Source organism: Theropithecus gelada, chromosome 15, assembly GCF_003255815.1.
Source record: "Theropithecus gelada isolate Dixy chromosome 15, Tgel_1.0, whole genome shotgun sequence".
In the NCBI taxonomy this organism is placed as follows: domain Eukaryota; kingdom Metazoa; phylum Chordata; class Mammalia; order Primates; family Cercopithecidae; genus Theropithecus; species Theropithecus gelada.
The window spans coordinates 27952509-27972026 of NC_037683.1; the positions used below are offsets into that span (position 1 = coordinate 27952509).

General features: G+C 47.0%; 2 protein-coding genes across 5 annotated transcripts in view; one reads left to right on the top strand and one right to left on the bottom strand.

Moving 5' to 3' along the window:
* Positions 1-2435, top strand: part of FKBP15 (FK506 binding protein 15) — a 106115-nt gene extending 103680 nt beyond the window's left edge. The window contains exon 32 of the mRNA XM_025360404.1: positions 1801-2435. Coding sequence (XP_025216189.1) covers positions 1801-1878 — 78 coding nt within the window. The 3' untranslated portion in view covers positions 1879-2435. The remainder of the gene's footprint in view (positions 1-1800) is intronic.
* Positions 2436-5157: 2722 nt separating this feature from the next.
* On the bottom strand, positions 5158-18630 carry SLC31A2 (solute carrier family 31 member 2). 4 transcript variants are annotated; one of them, XM_025360409.1, is made up of 4 exons: positions 18481-18630; positions 11467-11533; positions 7581-7770; positions 5158-6536 (listed from the first exon to the last, which is right to left on the bottom strand). In XM_025360409.1, the coding sequence occupies exons 1-4, from the start codon at positions 18484-18486 to the stop codon at positions 6368-6370; spliced, it is 432 nt and encodes a 143-aa protein (XP_025216194.1). In that variant the 5' UTR covers positions 18487-18630; the 3' UTR covers positions 5158-6367. The 4 variants fall into 4 exon arrangements, with proteins under 4 accessions (XP_025216194.1, XP_025216193.1, XP_025216195.1 ...); XM_025360408.1 differs by having other exon boundaries at positions 5163-6536; positions 7685-7770; positions 18481-18602; XM_025360410.1 differs by having other exon boundaries at positions 5163-6536; positions 18477-18602.
* Positions 18631-19518: the final 888 nt, after the last annotated feature.

The window sequence follows — 19518 nt, forward strand, 5'->3', positions numbered from 1 at the left end:
CTTTCCTCCTGCCTTGTTTTGTCGTCACAATATCCCTGGGCACAAAATGGGTTCAGTATTAATAGCATAGCTTTATTTAACAGAGAACAAGAGTGAAGGCCAGGAGAGGAGGGCACTGATAAGGACTGAATTAGAACCCCGCTTCTCGCATCTGCAGTTCCCTACTGTGCTCGGTTACAACCATTCTGGCTGTCCCTAGGCCATTTTGACGGCTCTGAAATGCATATGGAGAACACTGGTGGGCTTCAGGCTCAGTCCATCCAAAGGACAGAAATATGAGAGTGAATGGGGCAAATTTTGTCCCCTCATGTATCAGCCAGAGTGGATTTTGCCTTTTGCCAAAACCTTGAGCAGAGAGCTGTGATAGATCTGGACTCCAGCTTGTATGTACCAGAGCCCTTCCCTCTTGCCTGTGTTCCTTTGGGGAATGTACCAGTTCCTTCCATTAGCCTTTCTTCCCAAGAGTTAAATTTTCATTTGAGAATCCAGAATACCAATTCTGCCCTAAAACAAAAGGAAAAAAGGGGGGAAAACCCAACTGAGTATATTCTAAGTGACTGCCCTAAATATAGTTGGAAGCTTTTGATTAGCGAGTATATTATTGGTATTAGTACCAATACTGTCAAGTTAACATGTATTTCTTGGCTACTCTGAAAACGACCTCACAAATGTTCTCATTTAATCTTCTACCAATCCAATGAATTAGGTACTTTTATCCCATTTTATAGATCAGAGGGCTGAGGCTCAGGAAGATTAAATAATTTAACTAAGCTTATATAGCTAGTAAATGTAGAGCCAGAACTTTAGTCAGGACAAAACAGAAGCTTTGAGCCACACTTGAAAATCCTATACTGTCAGAGTTAGAGATCACTTCATTGATGTCCGGAGAGAAGTACGAGGTCTGGTTAATTGGTAGTGACATGGGAATTGCCCAGAGACTTGTGTACACGTCACACTGCCTTCCCTTTTGCCTGGCCCTGTGAAGATGGATCCTGGTTGGCAGTAGCTCACCAGAGCAGAGAATGCCTTAGTAGAGACTATTCGGTTCGTGCCTGTCTCTAGCATCAATCCCTTCTAGCCGGGTAGGTCCTGTTCCCTTGCCAATCCAGAGGAGAAAGGTTAGGAGCTCAAGTTGTGAAAAGAGTGGGTCTCTTATGGCCCATCAGTCCCTTTCAACCCCACTACCTTAGCTGGGAGGAGCAAGGGTAGTGCCAGTCAGGCTAGAGGTGTGGGGGGCTGTGGCTCCGTGTTCTTCACCTCTTAGGATTCTCCAGTTGGCCAAGCCTCCACGTTCAACTCTTTTTCAAATGATGAGATCACACCCAGAGCCAGTCAGGCCACCTTAGGCCACAACAACAGTGTTTTTTCATATGTGGTTGTCTTCTTCCCAACCTCCCTACTTCCCACTTCCTCTCGCTCTCTCAGGGCTGCTTTGCTTCTGTTTCTTTCTCCCGCTCCAGTGTTTCCTCTTTGACCCTTCTTTCTTCACACAAAATATGTAAGTTACTGCATGAGAGGAAAACCTGTCAAATCAATACATGTGCTTCACAAATAAATGACAAGATCAGCCAAACAAAGTTCGTCTTTTGTCTCTGTTGAAAAGATTGCCTCCCTTCTCTACCTGCTTGTCTCAGCTTTATCTGAAAGCCTAGGTTTGCTGGCCTCAGAGTTGGCCGTGTCAGTACAACCTCCTTTCTGAACCAGAGCTGGGAACAGAAGTTGGATTGCTTCCACTCACAGGTGGAAAGTTGAGTGGTGCAGGGACAAGTGAGGACTGACTGCTCTTTCCTGTTTTATCAGAGCATGAAGGGACGCCCACCCCCAACACCCCTTTTTGGAGATGATGATGATGACGATGACATTGACTGGCTGGGATGAAGACCCAGGAAACTGGTGCAAAGGTTTCTCTGCAACCCTTCCCTAAGCATGATTTTGCACAGCCAGCCCTGGGTCTAGGTGAGCCACAGGGTGAGGTCAAGGTGAGCATTCTGGGAACAATAGTTTGGGCTCAGACAGTGGCTCGGCCACCTTCTGAGCCCCACCCCCACCAGACCTGGTGAAGAGGATCATAACCATCTTCAAAAACACTGGATTTTCAGCAGCAAGTTGGAAGAAGGACTGGTAGATTCCCCTCCAGCCAGTCACCTGTAAGAGTCTTGTCCTCTGCCAGACTTTTAAATCTCTTCATTAACTCTCAGACTGACCTGGGAGCCCTCCTCTACCTGAATCCAGTGCTCAACTGTGCCCCGGCAACAAGTCAAGTCACCTGGGTTGAGGTCTTCCTGATAGAACCAAGGGAGATTACACCATCTAAATCCCCGTGCAGTTAACAGCCTGGCCTATAGTCCTGGGACATGTATCTTCTTCTCTGCCTTAAATCTGATATAAGAGGTCAATGACTATTTGAAAATAAAACTAAAATGAATGTCTATAATGAAACTTGACTCAAGCCCTTGGAGAGAAATTGAGTTTGGTTCCAAGGGCTGTCTGTGCTCCTTTATGGGAATCTAAGGGTAGGAGTCTTACAGATCTGGGTCAGTTAACGTGCACAGAACGTTGTGGCGTATTTACTCCCTTTGTTACCTAACCCTGGAACTTTTAGGCTTTCAAAGAAAGTCACCACTGTAGTACTAGCCCATCCCTGGGGCATGATGGTTCTCTTGCTCCTGCAGGCTTAGTCCTGCAGTCTAGGAAGCCATGCAGAGAAGGTGGGAGGGTCCCTTCTTTCCATTGTTCATGGCACCTGAGGGATTCTTCACTTTGAGAGCAGCTTCCATTCCCTTAGAACTCATGGGACCAGGACTAATGCAGAGAAGAGTAGTGAGAAAATATTTGTGGTCATTTTCTTGATTCCAGGATCTTCCAAAGATCATGCAATCAGTCTTTTAGAAAATAGAATAATTTTAATAAAAATGTTCCTTGATTTTAAATGTTTACAAGATAGGACTCAAAATTCCACTTCATCTGGCTTGGCATCATCCTTGCAGGCTTTGGATGTCTCCCAGGTGCGGGCCTGGGGGGCAGTGAGAACTAATTATTTCTTTGTTGCTTAACAAAAGGCAGTGCTGTTTGGCACTTTATACAGACTGGCTTATCTCCAGCAACCACTGCAGAAGACAGTGTTATCACCATTTTATAGAGAAAACTGAGACTTAGAGAGGTAAAGTAATTTGCCCAAAGTTACATAGCTAGGAAGCCTCAGCACAAGAATTCAAATCCTGGCCATCTGATTCCAGAGCCTGGGCTGTTGGTCAGCACAGCAGCATTCCCTGCCTGACTGTCACTGGTTGGGGGAAGGGGCGGTGATGCTTTTAGAAACACAGGCTTCTGGGCTCCACCTCAGATCTTCTGAAACAGAATTTCCACCATTAATGGTAAAATAGAAAGAGCATGATCTGCGTTCACATCCCTGTTCCACTGGGTGCTGTGTGGTATTAGCCAAGTTACTTATCCTTTCAGCCTTGGCCCCCTCATCTGACTTGATGAAGAAATGGACTTGGGGTCAGGCTGCCTGGCTCTGAATCCCAGCTCTGCCACTTATTAACTAGTGACTTTACTTAACTTCTCTGTGCCTGAGCTTCTCATTTCTAAGATGAGGACAGAAATAGTTTCTGCCTTGTCATGAAGATTAAATGAGTTAATTTTTGCAAAGTGCTTAGAAGACTGCCTAACAAAGAATAAGCACTATATAGATATTTGTTTGTTTTTGAGTCAGAGTCTTACTCTGTCACCCAGACTGGAGTGCAGTGGCGCCATCTCGGCTCACTGCAAGCTCCGCCCCCCTGGGTTCACGCCATTCTCCTGCCTCAGCCTCCCGAGTAGCTGGGACTACAGGCGCCCACCACCATGCCCGGCTAATTTTTTGTATTTTTAGTAGAGACGGGGTTTCACCGTGTTAGCCAGGTTGGTCTTGATCTCCTGACCTCGTGATCTGCCCACCTCTGCCTCCCAAAGTGCTGGGATTACAGGCATGAGCCACTGCACCCGGCCAGATATTTGTTAAATTTAAAAAAAATTTTAATTAGGAATTTAGGAAAAACATCACCTTTTGTGACTGGGCTCTGAAGAGTGAAGCAATGGACTGCCTACTAGGTCTACCCATATAATCACTGTTTCTAAAGCACACATATATATATATATATATTTTTTTTTTTTTTTTTTTTGAGATGGAGTCTCGCTCTGTCACCCAGGCTGGAGTGCAGTGGCATGATCTCGGTTCACTGCAACCTCCACCTCCCAGGTTCAAGTGATTCTCCTGCCTCAGCCTCCTGAGTAGCTGGGATTGCAGGTGCCTGCCACCACGCCTAGCTAACTTTTGTGTTTCTAATACAGATAGGGTTTCACCATGTTGGCCAGGCTGGTCTTGAACTCCTGGCCTCAAGTGATCCTCCTGCCTCGCCCTCCCAAAGTGTTGAGATTACAGGTGTAAGCCACCACACCCGGCCTCTAAAGCATAGATTCTTAAAAAGAAAAAAAAAAAATTAAGTCCTCTATTCTATAAAAACTGCAAGTGTCTAACCACATTTAAAGAGATTGTCAAACTGAAGAGTTTGCCAATTATCTATGGAGATGCCCATCTCTGCAGTACCACGGCACGGGGGCAGGCATTAGCTGGTCAGGACTTACGAGATGGACTGTTGACACTCCATCAGTGAGAACACACCTGCTCTACAAAATCTTAAACTTATTGAGACACCAGGCAGCTTTCCAATTCCCTGCAAACATGGGGGAATGCCCTGATCAATCCTAAAGGTGTGACATACTCTACTTTCTAAGGCAGTTATTTCTTATTATATATTAACTAGTGGCTATTATATTTGCTTCTGCCCACAGGTAGAGAAGATGCTAAATAATTGTGCCAACACAGGTGTTTATAGTCTGTGTGACAGTTACTTTTCTTATAGCATGTACTCAATTAATACTTGTTATATGAATGAAGAACGACTTGCCTCAGTTGGCATTCTGGGGTGTCTACCTGGGTGCAGCATTTCAGGGCTGGGTTTCCCTGAGCAGAGTTGTCTTTGTAGCAGGTGGATGGACTCTGTTCTCAGACAGGCTTATAAAGAGCACTACCAGCTCTATTAGCCCCACTCACCCTCTGCAGTTGTTATAAGGGTTCAGGTGCTTTCTGTTGGAATGAGGAGAACAGAACAGTCATAGACTATTTAAAAATATGTATTTACTAAAATGTATTTGTTTTTAATTCCCAAAGCTTACAACCATCTTTTCATCTAGTCTGTGAGGTATTTAGTATACAGCAGTGATTTTTCTCTTTCCTTTTTTATAAAGTGAAGAGGTTCAACTATCCAGAGAGTCCCATCTAACTTAAAAAATGTAATGGCTTTGGTTGGATTGCATCTTCAGTCAGTACCTGCCATGGCTTAATCAATATTTTAAGTGAATGAATCATGTTTCCCCACCAGATCATTACGAGTAAGCAGTAAGTAATAAATAGAGAACATGAAGTATTGAACATTATTAGATGCAGTTTTTTGTTTTGCATAGAGGAAAGATGAGGATAAAGAAGGGCATTAAGGCCATGAAGAGCTTCCCAGACATGCACGGCCATCAGATGATCTTCTTCCTGCAGGCAGTGCCTTCTGGTGGAAGGAGCTCAGTCTATCAGAGAATAAACCAGGAGCCTGAGAGCAGTCCTGTGTCTCTGTCTTTAATCAGCTGTCACTTATTCTTCCCCAAAGAAAGGGAAGTAGGTCTCAGCAGTTGCTGCCATCCATCATGAATAAAATGAAATAATTTCATTAAATTTTGTTTGTATGAATGTGCAAAATTGCCAACGAGGAGTTCAATGGGAAAAATAAAGTTTGTCAACATGATCCATAGAAGAGATGATCTTCGTGTGTTCCAAAGGCAGAAAGGTGAGAAAAAAGATCTTGCTTGGTCTCTGTCCCTCAAAGACAGAAGAGGTCAGGAAGCCCAATGGGCGATGCTCCTGTAGATAAGGCACAAAGCAGGAGAGCTGAGGGTGTCAAGGTTCCATGCCCTGCATCACCAAGAACCCTTCTCCCTGGCTTGAAATCTTTGGAAATTCCTGGTTTGAGTCACAGAAATGCATTGTCATGGGCTCAGTAACCCTGCCACCCCTGTTCTCTCCCTTCTCCCTTTGGTCACAGCAGCCATCTTAAGACACAAGACCAGGCCTGGGCCCTGTGCAGGCTGGCTGAGAAGGAAGGTTGATACAATGGCCTCCAAACTCCAGGGAGCAAGTGCTGGCTTCAGCTCAAAGTTTCCAGGGGCTGGGAATAAGGTGGAGGAATAGCCATCAGAAGAAAGGGCAGTTGGAAGTATAGTGTATGGAAGAGGGGTCCCTGTGTCCCTCCAGCCTCAGTGCCTGCACATTCCTCACCAGCTAAGCTGTGCTGAGAAGTGGGTAAGCTAGGTAGTAGCCCACAGCGGAGCCCAGGACCACACCAAGGAAAATCCAGGTGTTGTAGGACATTACGGCCAGCATGATGAAGTAGCCGATGACCACCTGGATGACATGGATTAGAGACTGGCCAAAGTGACACAAATACCACCTAGATAAAAAGGAGAAGCAAGTTAATCCTGGTAATGAGCTGGTAATGAGGAAGCTGGGAGTTGATATCAGGGAGTAGAAAGCTGTTGAGTTATGTGACCTGATTATTTATAACTTATATGCTTAACCCAGGAGAGATTTCTTTCTGCCCCCCACCCCACCCCCAGAAAAAACTCAAGAGATTTCTTTTTAAAGAGACATATCTTCACTACATTTGGTGCCGAGCTTCCTGGCATCCTAGACAAAGGGGAAAATGAAGGTATCTATAATCTGTCTTTCGGATAAGGAATAAGAAAATCATCAGTAAGGCATATTTTCCCCATGAATCTACTTTGGGAGGCAGTATGACAATGGAAAGAAAAAGCATGGACTTAGGTGACATATCAGTTCCTAGTCCTGCCACTTACTAAAAGTGGCCTAGACAGATGTCTTAACCTCTCTGAACTCAAGATTCCTTATCGTAAAACAGGAATGAGAATACCTCCCTTGCAGTACAGTTGTGAAGATCTGAGACACCCATGTAGGGTGGCTAGTGATGGAGTGGGCAGGCTTATTAAGCACAGGTGGGGCTGGGGCTGGACAAAGGGCAGAACAGGGACCCTAAATGGTTGCCTGATTTGAGTGGGAAGGGAGGAGAGGAGAGCTTGTCTTCCTCCTCCCACCAAGTGGGATACATTGCTTCAGGACAGCTGCAGATCGCCTCCTGGATATGGGAGCCTAGTGACCCATGGAACTGGTGAGATTTGGGGGAGGGTGGGTGGCCACCCCTGTTGCTAGATAGGGACCTGCATCTGAAGATCACAGTTCCCTAAAGAAAGCCTTCTGAGCCTTTCAAGTGGCTGTTCACAGAGAGTGCTTTGGCCTGGGCATCAGGAGACATAAGCTCTAGTTGACTTGGCTATTTATAACCACTTGTTGGCAAGTCCTGGTCCTTCCCTGGGCCTTGCTGTCCCCTCTGTGAAGTGGGGCTAATGCTGTCCAGGCCAGCCTGTCTCTCAGGGCGAATGTGAGGCCTCTGCCCCTTTCCCATACCCACTGCCTGTACCTGTGGTGGGTTCTGCCAACAGGGGATGCATCTGAGCCTGCAGAGTCTCCGTCTGTCTCTGCGATGGTCTGCTGGCTGATAGAGGTAGGCAGGTTCACCAGCACCTGGTGGAGCAGCTTGGCTTTGCCAACCTTGATGCCTTCATACAGTACAGCCAGGAGCAGGAGCACCAACACCGAAAGGGCCATGCCTGTCAAAGGAGGCAGAGTTGTGGAGACCTGGCCTGGCCAGCACTGTTTCCCTTCCAGCACCTCCGCCTGTTCATGGAATCCACTCCATCCACCTCTCTCTTGCATCTTCTTCCCCACCCTTGCTGAGCTCTGAACTTCTTCACTGTCTTCACCAGACCTTTCTTAGCAGGATTGGCCTACTGGAGTGTGGCTTTGAGAGAAGGAAGAGAAGCGCCTGAAAAAGCCAGGGGCTGAGACTGAAGAAGCCATGTACTATCACCCCAGCCACTCCCCTGGCAGGCTGCACAAATCTGTTGTGACTTCTTGTTAAGGGATGAGTACTGCAAGGTCCTGTTTATATGTAAGTATGCAAAAAACGTCTGGAAGGAAAGATAAACAGCACAAGAGTAATAGTTATCTCAGCAAAGTAGGATACAGATGGTTTTTATATTCTTGCCTAACTTTCTAAGGTTTCTTTTATATATATTACTTTTATATTAGGGGAAAAACCCAATAAATTATTTTACAGAAAATATCAAGTGCTTATTAGAGCTGCTGTGTAAAATATAACTGTTAATTACTACTTTCGTTTCACTAAGAGGGATAATAAGCGGTCCAGCTAAAGTATTTTACTGGACTCTGCAACATAATAAGAGAGATATATCCTGTTTCTGCCCTGGTTTCCTGGCACACGACTTCTAGAGCCCTTGGAAACTCTGAAGTGGTGTCTTTTTATATGCTAATGAGATGACTGATGGCTGAGGCTCCTGGATGGGCTCTGGATGGGGGCTGGTTGCCAGGGGAGCCAACCTTGTGCTTGGAGGTTGGCACTTTCAGCCCACTTCCTACCTCTGGAAGGAGAGAGGGACTGAAGGCTGAATTGATCACCAGTGGCCAGTGAGGTCATCAATCATGCCTCTATATGAAGACTCCATAGAAACCCAAAAGAATGCAGTTAGAAGGAATAAGTTGTTGTATTCAACAGTACAGTAGGGAAATTATAGTTAACTATAATTTATTGTATATTTCAAAATAGAATTGTAATGTTTCCAACACAAAGATAAATGTTTGAGATGATGAACACCCCAGTTACCCTGATTTGATCATTGCATATTGTATATCCCATGTACCCCAAAACATGTACAACTATTATATATGAATAATTTCTTTAAAAGGACAGGATTTGAAAAGCTTCCAGCTGCTGAACACATGGGGGTACCTGGAAGGTGGCAAGCCCAGGGAGGGCCTGGAGGCTCTGAACCCCTTCCTACATGCCTTGCTCCATGCATCTTTTCCTCCCAGCTATTCATTGTACTTTTTATTTTTTTCGAGATGGAGTCTCGCTCTGTTGCCCAGGCTGGAGTGCAGTGGCGCAATCTTGGCTCACTGCAACCTCTGCCTCCTGGGTTCAAACAATTCTCTTGCCTCAGCCTCCCAAGTAGCTGGGATTACAGGCACCCCCCACCAGGCCTGGCTAATTTTTTTGTATTTTTAGTAGAGACGGGATTTCACCATGTTAGTCAGGCTGGTCTTGAACTCCTAACCTCAGGTGATCCACTCGCCTTGGCCTCCCAAAGTGCTGGGATTACAGGCATGAGCCACCGCACCTGGCCCATTTGTACTCTTTTTAAGTGTTTCCTTGAGTGTTGTGAACCATTCTAGCAAATAATTGACCCCAACGAAGGCGTTATGGGAACCCCGATGTATAGTCAGTTGGCCAGAAGTACGGGAGACAAGCTGGGACTTGCGATTGGTGCCTGAAGCAGGGGGCAGCCTTGTGGGACTGTGCCCTTAACCTGTGGGATCTGCAGTAACTCTGGTTAGTGTCAGATTTGAACTGAGTTGTAGGACACCCAGCTGGTATCAGAAAATTGGTCACTGAGGGAAAGCCTACACATCTGGTCACAGAAGTGTGTTGAGTGTAAGAAAAGGAAAAACAGTCGGGGTTTTTTTCCCAAAGGCTCCCCGGAGGAAATCATCTGATAGATGCAGGTTTTTAAAATATAAAATTATAGGTAATTTCATGTACATGGTGAAACTTCAAACAGTGCAAAAAAGAATACAGTGAAAATTCAGGCCAGGTGTGGTAGCTCATATCTGTAATCCCAGCACTTTGGGAGGCCGAGGCGGGTGGATCACTTGAGGTCAGGAGTTTGAGACCAGCCTGGCCAACATGGTGAAACCCCATCCCTACTGAAAATACAAAAATATTAGCTGGGCATTGTGGTGCATGCCTGTAGTCCCAGCTACTCGGGAGGCTGAGGCAAGAGAATTGCTTGAACCTGGGAGGTAGAGGTTGCAGTAAGCCAAGATCGCGCCACTGCATGCCAGCCTGGGCGACAGAGACTCCATTTAAAAAAAAAAGAAAAATCAGTTTTCTTCCCACCCCAATCTCCCTTCACCCCAATTCTCCTCCTCAGAGCAACCTCTGTTGCTCAATGTATATATCAGCCTCTGTTTGTCCAAATGACAGCATCCTATCTACACATACTCCTTTGCATTTGACTTTATCATCCAGTTTTACCTCAGTTCACACAGATTTACCTTTTCCCCAGTGGCTTCATCGTATCTGTGATAGATTATATTTTACAAAGACAGCCACTCCAATATATCCAACCCCACATCCCCTTCTTATGATGTCAACATTCTTGCCATCAAGCAGTGGGGTCCATGTTTGTTCCCTCTCCTTTAGCCTAGGAAGACCTTCGTGACTGCTTCAGCCAAAGAAGGCAGAAGTAATGCTATCTGATTTCCAAGGCTAGGTCTTGAAAATTCCACATACTTCTACCTTGTTCTCTTGCGACACTCGATCTTGGAATCTAGCCACTCTGCCATGAGGAAGCCCAAGCCATAGGAGATGCCACACGTAGGTGTTCAGCCAGCAACTCCAGCTGAGGTCCTAGCTAACAACCAGTATCAGCCACTTGGCATGAGAGTGAGGAACTCTTCCAAATGACCCTACTTCCAGCCACGGTCTGACTATACTGCATGAGAGACCTTCAGTGAGGACCACTCAGCTGGGTCCAGTCAACTCATAGCACCTTGAGAGAGAATGATAAAATGACTTGTTGTAAGCCACTGTTTATTTAGCAATAGATAACAAGAAATGGTAGCCCATTGTAGGGATGACCATACTTTATTTAATCTGCACCCCCAATAACGGGCATTTGGGCTGTTTCCAGTCTATTTTTAAGATGCAGTTATTTAACTTGAAAAATAACCTTTTCATGAATTAGTGACAAACTCTGCCTTTTCAAATCAAAGGAATATTCTTCCCTTTCAAACTGGTGTCTCATCTCCAGCAGCTGCTGTGGACTTCTGAACTGGTGCAGAACAATGAACGCTGGATAAGGAAGGTGCCAAGTGGCACCCGGAAGCCTTGATCTAGTTGTGGCTCTGATGCATACTTACTGTGTGACCCTGCATGAGTCTCTCTTCTTGTCTCTGGGCTTTAGTTTCTTCCCCTGTAACAGAGAGAAAAGCTGCCTCCCTGCCTCTCTCGGCCTGTGTGAGGATCAGTAAGATAATGGAGCCCTTTGCGATCTGAAAGGGAGTGGTTGCAAATGGAATTATAAATGTGAAGTTCCTGCTCAGTGTTTATGCCAGAGGAATCAGCCTCACTTAAATGCCCACCGAGAATCAAGAGAACCCGGATTCTCCCTTGCCTCGTGCTACAAGGCTTTCCAAGCTACAAGTTTGAGCTTCCCAATTCTTACCAGCAGGACTGTGGACACTCCAGAAATCAAACAGAAGCACCACCGTATCTGAGAAGATGAAATGCATCTGAAAGAGAAGGGAATCGGCATCATGGGGCGCGGGGCAGTGGAAGTCATGGTCCTTAATGCTCTCCAGCGCCTCCTCTGGGAGTCCAGAAAAATGGAGTCTTTGGAAGTGTCGAAAGGGCCATCAGAAGTCATCAGGGCCAACTGAGGCCATAAAGAGCTGAGACTTGCCCAGGAGGGTCAGCAGCAGAGCTATAATTGAGCTGGCCCTGCTCCATATGAGAATAGAGGTGTGGGAGTGCCCATCCTCACTGGGCCAACTGGCTCGGGATGTGACAGTGTCCTCAGACTATGTGGGGATGTCCCCTCCATGCCTTCCAAGTGCAGGTGCAACTGCCTCCTCTTACCCCCGGGGCCCTAGCCATTCTACTGCAGCTCTGAGACGGGCTCCCGTGTGATGGGAACCTAGAGTCCTCTTTGTTCTGCGGAGTCTAGACAGATCCCACAGTGTTTATTGTCAAGGGGCCCAGAGGCAGCTGTCTTCACTGTACTCCACATCTGTCCACTCATTCACTATACATTTGCTGAGCCCAGTTCGTGTGCCCGGCATTTTGGAGGCAGATTAATGTATCTGACCCTGGTGAGTTCACAGCCTTACAGGAAAGACTGCAGGTAAAAGCAGTGACCATGCAGTGCCTGTCAGACGCCTTTTCAAAGGGTGCTTGCTCCACGCTTTGTTCAGGGTGGCATCAAGGGCTTTTTCTACATCATCTCATTTCATTGTCACAACAGTCCTCTGTGTGACAGGGACAGTTAGGCCCATTTTATAGGAAGGAAAGCTAGGGAAACTAGCCTTAGAGAAGTAATTTGCTGGTGGTCCCAAAGCTAGTAAGTTGGCAGAGCTGGGATTCAAACCTGTGTCTAGCTGGATTCCAGAGCCCTGGACATTCCAGGACACGGTGCTTCCTCCCAGTCTCCAAGAGAAGAGGGTACGGTGGGAGCTGGATGGTAAATTTAGACGCCCACACCAGGCTTAATGACTGTTTGGAAAGATGAGGACCCAACAGATCTATCAGTTAGTTCACCCTCTCAGGGAAGGGAAGGCAGCCTCTGGTCCCCAGGTAAGCCCTTCTCAGCCAGCACAAGCAGTTCGGCAAACACTGTCAGTGTTACCCAGCTAAGGAGATCCTGGCTGAGTTGTAATCAGCTCGTGGAAGCCTTTGCCTTCTAAGACAATGGCCAAATATTAGAATCCTTGAATGTCAGCACTACATAGAAGTATCCTCAGAGTTTTTAGTCCCATGGCTTTCAACTTTTTTTTCCAGGGAACACTAGCCAATTTAAATCTTTCTTGTAATTCTGTGATATAAAACATAAGGCTCAGGATGAAGAGGGGAGAGAAATCTAAGCTCTGCTGAAACTCAGTTTGAAAAATGCTGATTTGGCCCAACTTCAGTCCCTCTCCATCGCCTCTCATTTCCAGATGAGGGAAATGAATACAGAGAGAGAAAGGGATTTGCCCGACTTCCTTAGAAGCGTGATTACTCTTAGTTTGTGTTCAAGGGAGGAAGATATGAACCCACTGAGACTGGGTTCTTGTGAAGGCTGTGGAGGCCATCAGTTCTTACAGAAAAGGAGTTCCGGTAGAGGCAAACGTCAGTGGGGGGTGGAAGGATAGGCAGATTTGATTAGCTGCCATTTTGTCAGGAAGCTGTGCCATGTGGGTATCCCGTAACCTCCCGGAAACCAGAGCCACAAACTTCTGCTTGCAGATGACAGCCCTGAACCACGGGCCTTGCATGTTCTAGTCGTCTCCAATCCTCCCCCTCTCAATATTTAGGACCAAAGGAGATAGTAAATAATAGTAGACTGCGTCTAGGATTTGGAACAAAACAGATTTGTTAGCCACAGCCTCTCTCTGGTCTCAGTTCCCTCCGAGGGGAGCTGGGGGAAAACTCTGCAAAGCCATCCACACAAAGTGACACACAGTAAGGGCTCAATAACCCCAGTGCCTTTTTTTCCCCATACATGTCAAAGCTGGAGGGGTGTTTCTCAGAAGTGTTCCATGGGAGAAGCACAGGATACTGGGGAAAATGGATTCTGTGGTCAAGGGAGTTTGGGAGAGACTGGAATTGGACAAAAGGTTTAACAGCTTTCTGCACTGCCAGAAGCCTGTACCTCTGAAAGCCTGTAACTCTCTCCTCCCTTTTTTCTTGCTGAGTGTCCTCTGGGAGAGAATCTCATAGACTATCCTCTAGGAAGTACTAATCTAGAGCAACTGTCTTTTTTCATACTTGGGAAGGAAATGACACTTACTAATTATTCTGTGCCAGGCACTCTTCTAAAAATGTTATATGTCTTCATAGGTGGGAATTGAACAATGAGATCACTTGGACACAGGAAGGGGAACATCACACACCGGGGCCTATTGTGGGGAGGAGGGAAGGGGGAGGGATAGCATTAGGAGATATACCTAATGTAAATGACGAGTTAATGGGTGCAGCACACCAACATGGCACATGTATACATATGTAACAAAACTGCACGTTGTGCACATGTACCCTGGAACTTAAAGTATAATTTTAAAAAGTTGTATGTCTTAACTCACTTAATTTCAAGGGGAGGGGATGATTATTCTTAGCTCCATTTCATAGATGAGAATACTAAGGCAGAGAGAAGTTAGGTAGCTTGCCAAGTTGCTAGCTAGAATTTTGCCTGGGTGGGCTGGCTTCAGATTCTGTGCTCCTAACTACTCTCAATGCAGCTTCTCAGAGCAGCACCAGAAGTCCAAGGGGCAGTTGTGACATGCCCAGGGTCACATTGTGAGTTGGTGGCAGCATCAGGACTGGATCCTGGGTCTTCTTACCAGGCCCTCATTTGGCAAGAGGAAAACAGATGCTACATCACAGAGAAGAGCCCACTTTCTTGTGCAATACTAGACAGAGAGGAGGGCTGTGCTGTCTTTTGGTTGTTTTAACATTTCAGGAAGATATGCAAATAGCAGAAGAAGCTGATATGGCCACTTTGGAACAAAATATGGGAAGAAATTGGGGAGGGGAAGGAATGTATGAGAAAAAGTCTCTGTGCAATTAGGATAGTCATGCTTAGCCCCTCAAGGATGCTCAGCCAGTAGCTGGCCCGTATTTCCTGAGAAAGGTGAAGAGTACACCTTAAATAAAGGAAACAAACAAGGACCAGTCTGGGGATGGGAGAGTAAGACCAGAGCCCAGGGACAACAGTGGTACAACAGGATGAAAAGGCAAAGAGGATAGGGTGGGAGGGAGGACACTGGAGTGGATCACAGGTGTGGATGACGATGCTGTTATAGCCATATCCGCAGAGGCAGTCAGTCCCGGGTGAATCACTGGGAAACCACAGGCCAGTCATGAGCTCCACACACACTGGCAAGTGGCTTAGTGTAGAGGGATAGCAGCAGCTGCTTAGACTCCAGGGCCTTATTAAAAGTGCAGATTCCTGGGCCTCCTCAGGCCCCTAATTAGAGTCCAGGGGCAGAGCCACAGGAGGCAGGGAAGACATAGATATTAACCAGCCCCCTTGAGGAGATTCTGAGGCTCAGTTCGCTTGGTTGCAGTTTGAACAGAGGCAGCAAGGCTATGGTTAGGGACACGGTTTCTAAAGCTGCACTGCCTGGATCTGCCTCCCAGCTCTGCCAGGAACCAGTTGCGTGGCCTTGAGCTGCAGACACACAGAAAGCCCCCTGTGGACCCCAGTCTCTTCGTCTGTAAGATAAGGATAGGACTCTAGGAACCCTTTCCTTTGGTTTGGCCTCACTTTCACAGGCTCCCATCTTGAGCTCTATCTACTGTTTTCCTGAAACCTTGTAAAAGAAAAAAGTGCTAGCCTGGGCAACATGGCAAAACCCAGTCTCTATAAAAAATACAAAGATTAGTTGGGCGTGGTGGCATGTGCCTGTAGTCCCAGCTACTTGGGAGGTGCTGAGGTTGGAGGATCACTTGAGCCCAGGAGGTGGAGGTTGCAGTGAGCCAAGATCGTGCCACTGCACTGCAGCCTGGGTAATAGAACAAGACTCTGTCTCAAAAAAACAAAAAACAAAAAAACAAAACAAAACAAAAAAAACAGTGGGTGTGCCTCTGTTTCCAGGTTGGACGGGGCACCACATCTATGCATCTCCTCTCAGATTTGGACACTGCAGCTTTGGGTTTGGTAGAGACCTGGGACTAACCTGGCTGTTCTACTCCCTACACACAGCTAACATGCCTTTCAGTGCCAAAAGGGGTCTGACTTGTGTCACCAACCCCTGCCTGCGCCTACCCAGGGACTGGGCTCACTGGAGATGGTGGAGCTGCAGGACAGAGAAAGAAATGTGAAAGCATCTGATTGGAGAGAACAGCCAGACAGCTCCGTGTCTCCTGAGGGCCTGCATGTGCCTGCACCGTGTTCACCTTCCATTTTTTATGCCTCACGCCCTGTGACATCTCTGCAGGTGCCTGCTATTATTAACCTCTTTAAATTAACAAGGAAGGCACAGAAAGGCCCACTTATCTCCCCACGGTCACTCAGCAATCAGGTGCCCAGAGCCAGAGATCTTTCTGGAAAGCCTGTACTGGTTCTCAAACCTTAGTGTACAACAAGTACTCTGGGTGTTTCTGGGACAGGTGTTTGTGGGGGTCACACTTTGAGAAATCATAAGAACCATGATGGTCTCCTATCAACCAACAGGGACTGGTCAAGTAAATTATATGAGAGCCTCAAAATGGAAATCTAGGCGGTCACATCACAACATGATAAAAATCATGTTGAAGAGTTTAAAAAATGTTGAAGAGTTTAAAAATAATAATAGCTTTTACATCCGCCCCCCTCCCCCAACCCAATGGCACTAGCTCAATGTAAAAAGCTGACAGAGTACCAAAAAGAAAGTAAAAAATCATTTTGAGTCCTACTGCTCAGAGATCTCTCCTGTTAGGCTTTCAAAAAACATTTGTTGACATAGCAAAATGTTTACACAAGATTGATATACAAAAGCAAACAGGTACGAACAATACTGTGAAACTCCATTTACACTGGAGATGGCCTCATCCTCAGCAGAAGCCTCTAGCACCATCTCTGCCAGGTGGAGGTAGGGGTGACGCCCGTGGATCACCCCTTCTCTGAGTCTATTTGGTAAAGCAGATGGCATGAATGGAATGTCCCTAGTGGCTAATTAATCAGTCAGGGAGTTGCCACAACTGGTTTCCTTCTATCATCCTTGGGCCTGGGCCAGTTACCTTAGGAGCCCAAAACAGCCCAGACATGTTTTGCCATAGACCTGAACCCCCACGGAACAGTAAGAGTAATTTGAAAGATTTCTTTTTGTTGTGCTAGGGCTGTGCAGACCCTTGCGATACAGAGATGAATGGGACAAGTCTTTGGCCTTTAGGGAGCTACCTGTCTATGATGGGGGACATTTAAGTGAGCAAGTAATTACAACAGGTTGTAGGTCAGAAAGAGAGGCACAGTGGAGGCTCCCTGGGGGTGCTGGGGACTAAGCTGTCTGAGAGACACCTGCCCTGGCCAGAGAGCAGTTGGCTAGGACAGTTCTGAAGTCAGAGATGCAGGAGACAGCTGGGAAGATGAACTGTATGGTATGTTCAGAACTGGAAGTACCCACGGAGTCCAAAGCCCCGGAGGGACAAAGACTCACCTGTCACTCAACCCTTTCTACTTTTGCCTTTTTGCTAGAGGAAAAGATGGAAATCAGCACACCCTGACTTGAGAGAAGCGATCTGGGCTACAGTTTTCAATTAAAGGACTTTGTGGTCAGATAGGCAGGGGGCAGGGCCCCAATCTTGTTTTCCTCCTTGGGATGAATCTTGGCCTCTGACAGTTTAACTGATTTGTGCTTTTTTCAGGACAAGGCTGTGGTGAAGGAGGGAGCAATCCCTGGAACTTGTTTTCTTCTTTATTTTTTCATTTGAGGTTACTTACACTTTGAGAAAAGCTTCCTTTTTTGTAAACAAGGGTTGGGAAGGAGATGAAGGTCCCAGTGCTAGGCTGACTGGCTGGGGAACTTTTGCAAGTGCTTTCCATCTATTTCCCTTTTTAAAGGACAGTTGATCATTTGACTAAACGGCCTATATAGACTTCCTATATCTTTTTTGTTTTTTGTTTTGTGTGTTGTTTGTTTGTTTGTTTGGGAACGTCTTGTTCTGTTGCCCAGGCTGAAGGTCATGGCTCACTACAGCCTAGAACTTCGGGGCTCAAGCAATTATCCTCATCCTCCTGCCTCAGCCTCCCGAGTAGCTAGGATTACAGGCGCCTGCCACCACTTGTGGCTAATTTTTGTAGAGACGGGGTCTAGCTATGTTGCCCAGGCTGGGCTTCCTGTATCTTCAATTCTATGACATTCTTCATGGGATGAAAAAAATGATATGACTTCTTCAAAGACGAACGAGTCTTGCAAGCTGTCGTTCTCTCCAGCCCAGGTGAACCCTACCAAGAAAAACAGCTTGTCCGAAACGCTGTTTTCTGACTGAAAGTGCAGGGAAGCTGGAAAGGAGCTGGGTCTGTTTTATTCCCCAAAGAATCAGGCTACAAACTTAACAAGAGCAGTGTGCGCGCCGGGCTGCGGGCTGAAATGCGCCGAGGCTTTCCCTTTCGTGGAAGCCTACCTGGAATCTTCCAAGGCGCTGCCCTCCGCCCTGGGGCGCCGGCCAGAGGTCCGGGACTGGGGACCCCGGACCCAGCTGTCTTCAGCCACCGCGCCCCCACTCTCAAGCCGTGCCACCGCGGGCCCTCGGTAACTGCTCGCCTAGCCGGACTGCCTCCCAGCAGGAGGACAAATAGAGAGGAAAACCACAAAGCCACGGCAACCTGTACCTGCCGCGTCCCCCCAACCCTGTTCCGGCTGTTGGCAATGCTGCCAACACACCCCTCACTAGCCCCGGGCCAGCGACAGAGAGGATTCGGGGTGCCCAGATGGCAGCTCCAGGAGACCCCGCCCCAGCCGCCCACGCGCGTCCCCTCCTCTCCCTAGCGCCCGGAACTTACCGCCATGGTGAGCGCGCGGGGCGGGCGTTAGGGCCGCGTCTGCTCGCTCGGGTCTCCTTGCTCGGGTCTCCTCGCTCCGAGTCAGTTCAGCCGCCGCCGCCACCGCCGTGATCGCGACCCGCGCCGCGCGGATCACATGGTCCGGGCGAGGCGGCGCGCGGGCGCCTGGGAGTTGTGGTCCCCACGCGCGCCCCACGTCGGCGGCCTCAGGCGCGACCCCTGGCCCGGACCCACGTGCCGCGCCCCAGGTTCCTAAGGGCAGAGGCTTGGCGTTCCCGGAGTCGCGAAAGGTTGGGGCCACCTGCTGCCTTCTGTCTCCGCCCTTGCTGTTTTGCACTTGGCTTATCTTGGCAATTATGAGAATGCTTATTGTTCATTGTAATAAACTACCCCAAGCGTAACATGTTGAGTTGAAAATGGAAAAAGTCCGTGCTATGAACACAGTAGCAACAAATTTGGAGTAAATTAAGTCAATTATGCCCTAGATTTTTAATGCAGTCATTACAAGATAATTATATTTTTCTTTTAAAAAAAAATTTTCCAATCTGATAAACCAAAAGGAATACACACATGTAATTTTGTTTTTCTTTGATTACTAGGGTGGTAAACTATTTTTCTTATCGGTACTTCCATTTCTGTGTATTGCTTGTTAATTTCACTGCTGCAGTTTTTTGTTGGGGTTTCTTGTAGGGTGAGGGATTTTTAATGGTTATTGATTCTTAACCATATTTAGGAAACCTTTGCCGATCAGCCTGTGAGTAAAGAGGCTCTTCAGAGAAACCTTGCTAAGGACAGTGTTAGCAGAGACCTTGAGCCTGGAGCTGACCTCAGTTCATATCCGTATCCATCAACTATTGACTTTAAGACCATAGGCAAATAGCTTACATTTCTGAACCTCAGTTTTCTGGTAAATAAAATGAAAATAATAATAAAATCTATGTCACAGGGATTAAATGAAAACATACATGTTAAATTCTCAGCATGTAACCTGGCAGTGGGAGCTTGTTCAGTAAATGGTAGAATTCTCAGGGTCACACA

Bases quoted from the DNA above. Each gene is read 5' to 3' on its own strand.
- SLC31A2 (XM_025360411.1), bottom strand. From the start codon at position 7,876: ATGCAAGAGAGAGGTGGATGGAGTGGATTCCATGAACAGGCGGAGGTG. The intron at 6,537-7,580 runs GTACAGGCAGTG...CTTTTTATCTAG, and splicing joins GTTGGCAGAACCCACCACAG to GTGGTATTTGTGTCACTTTG.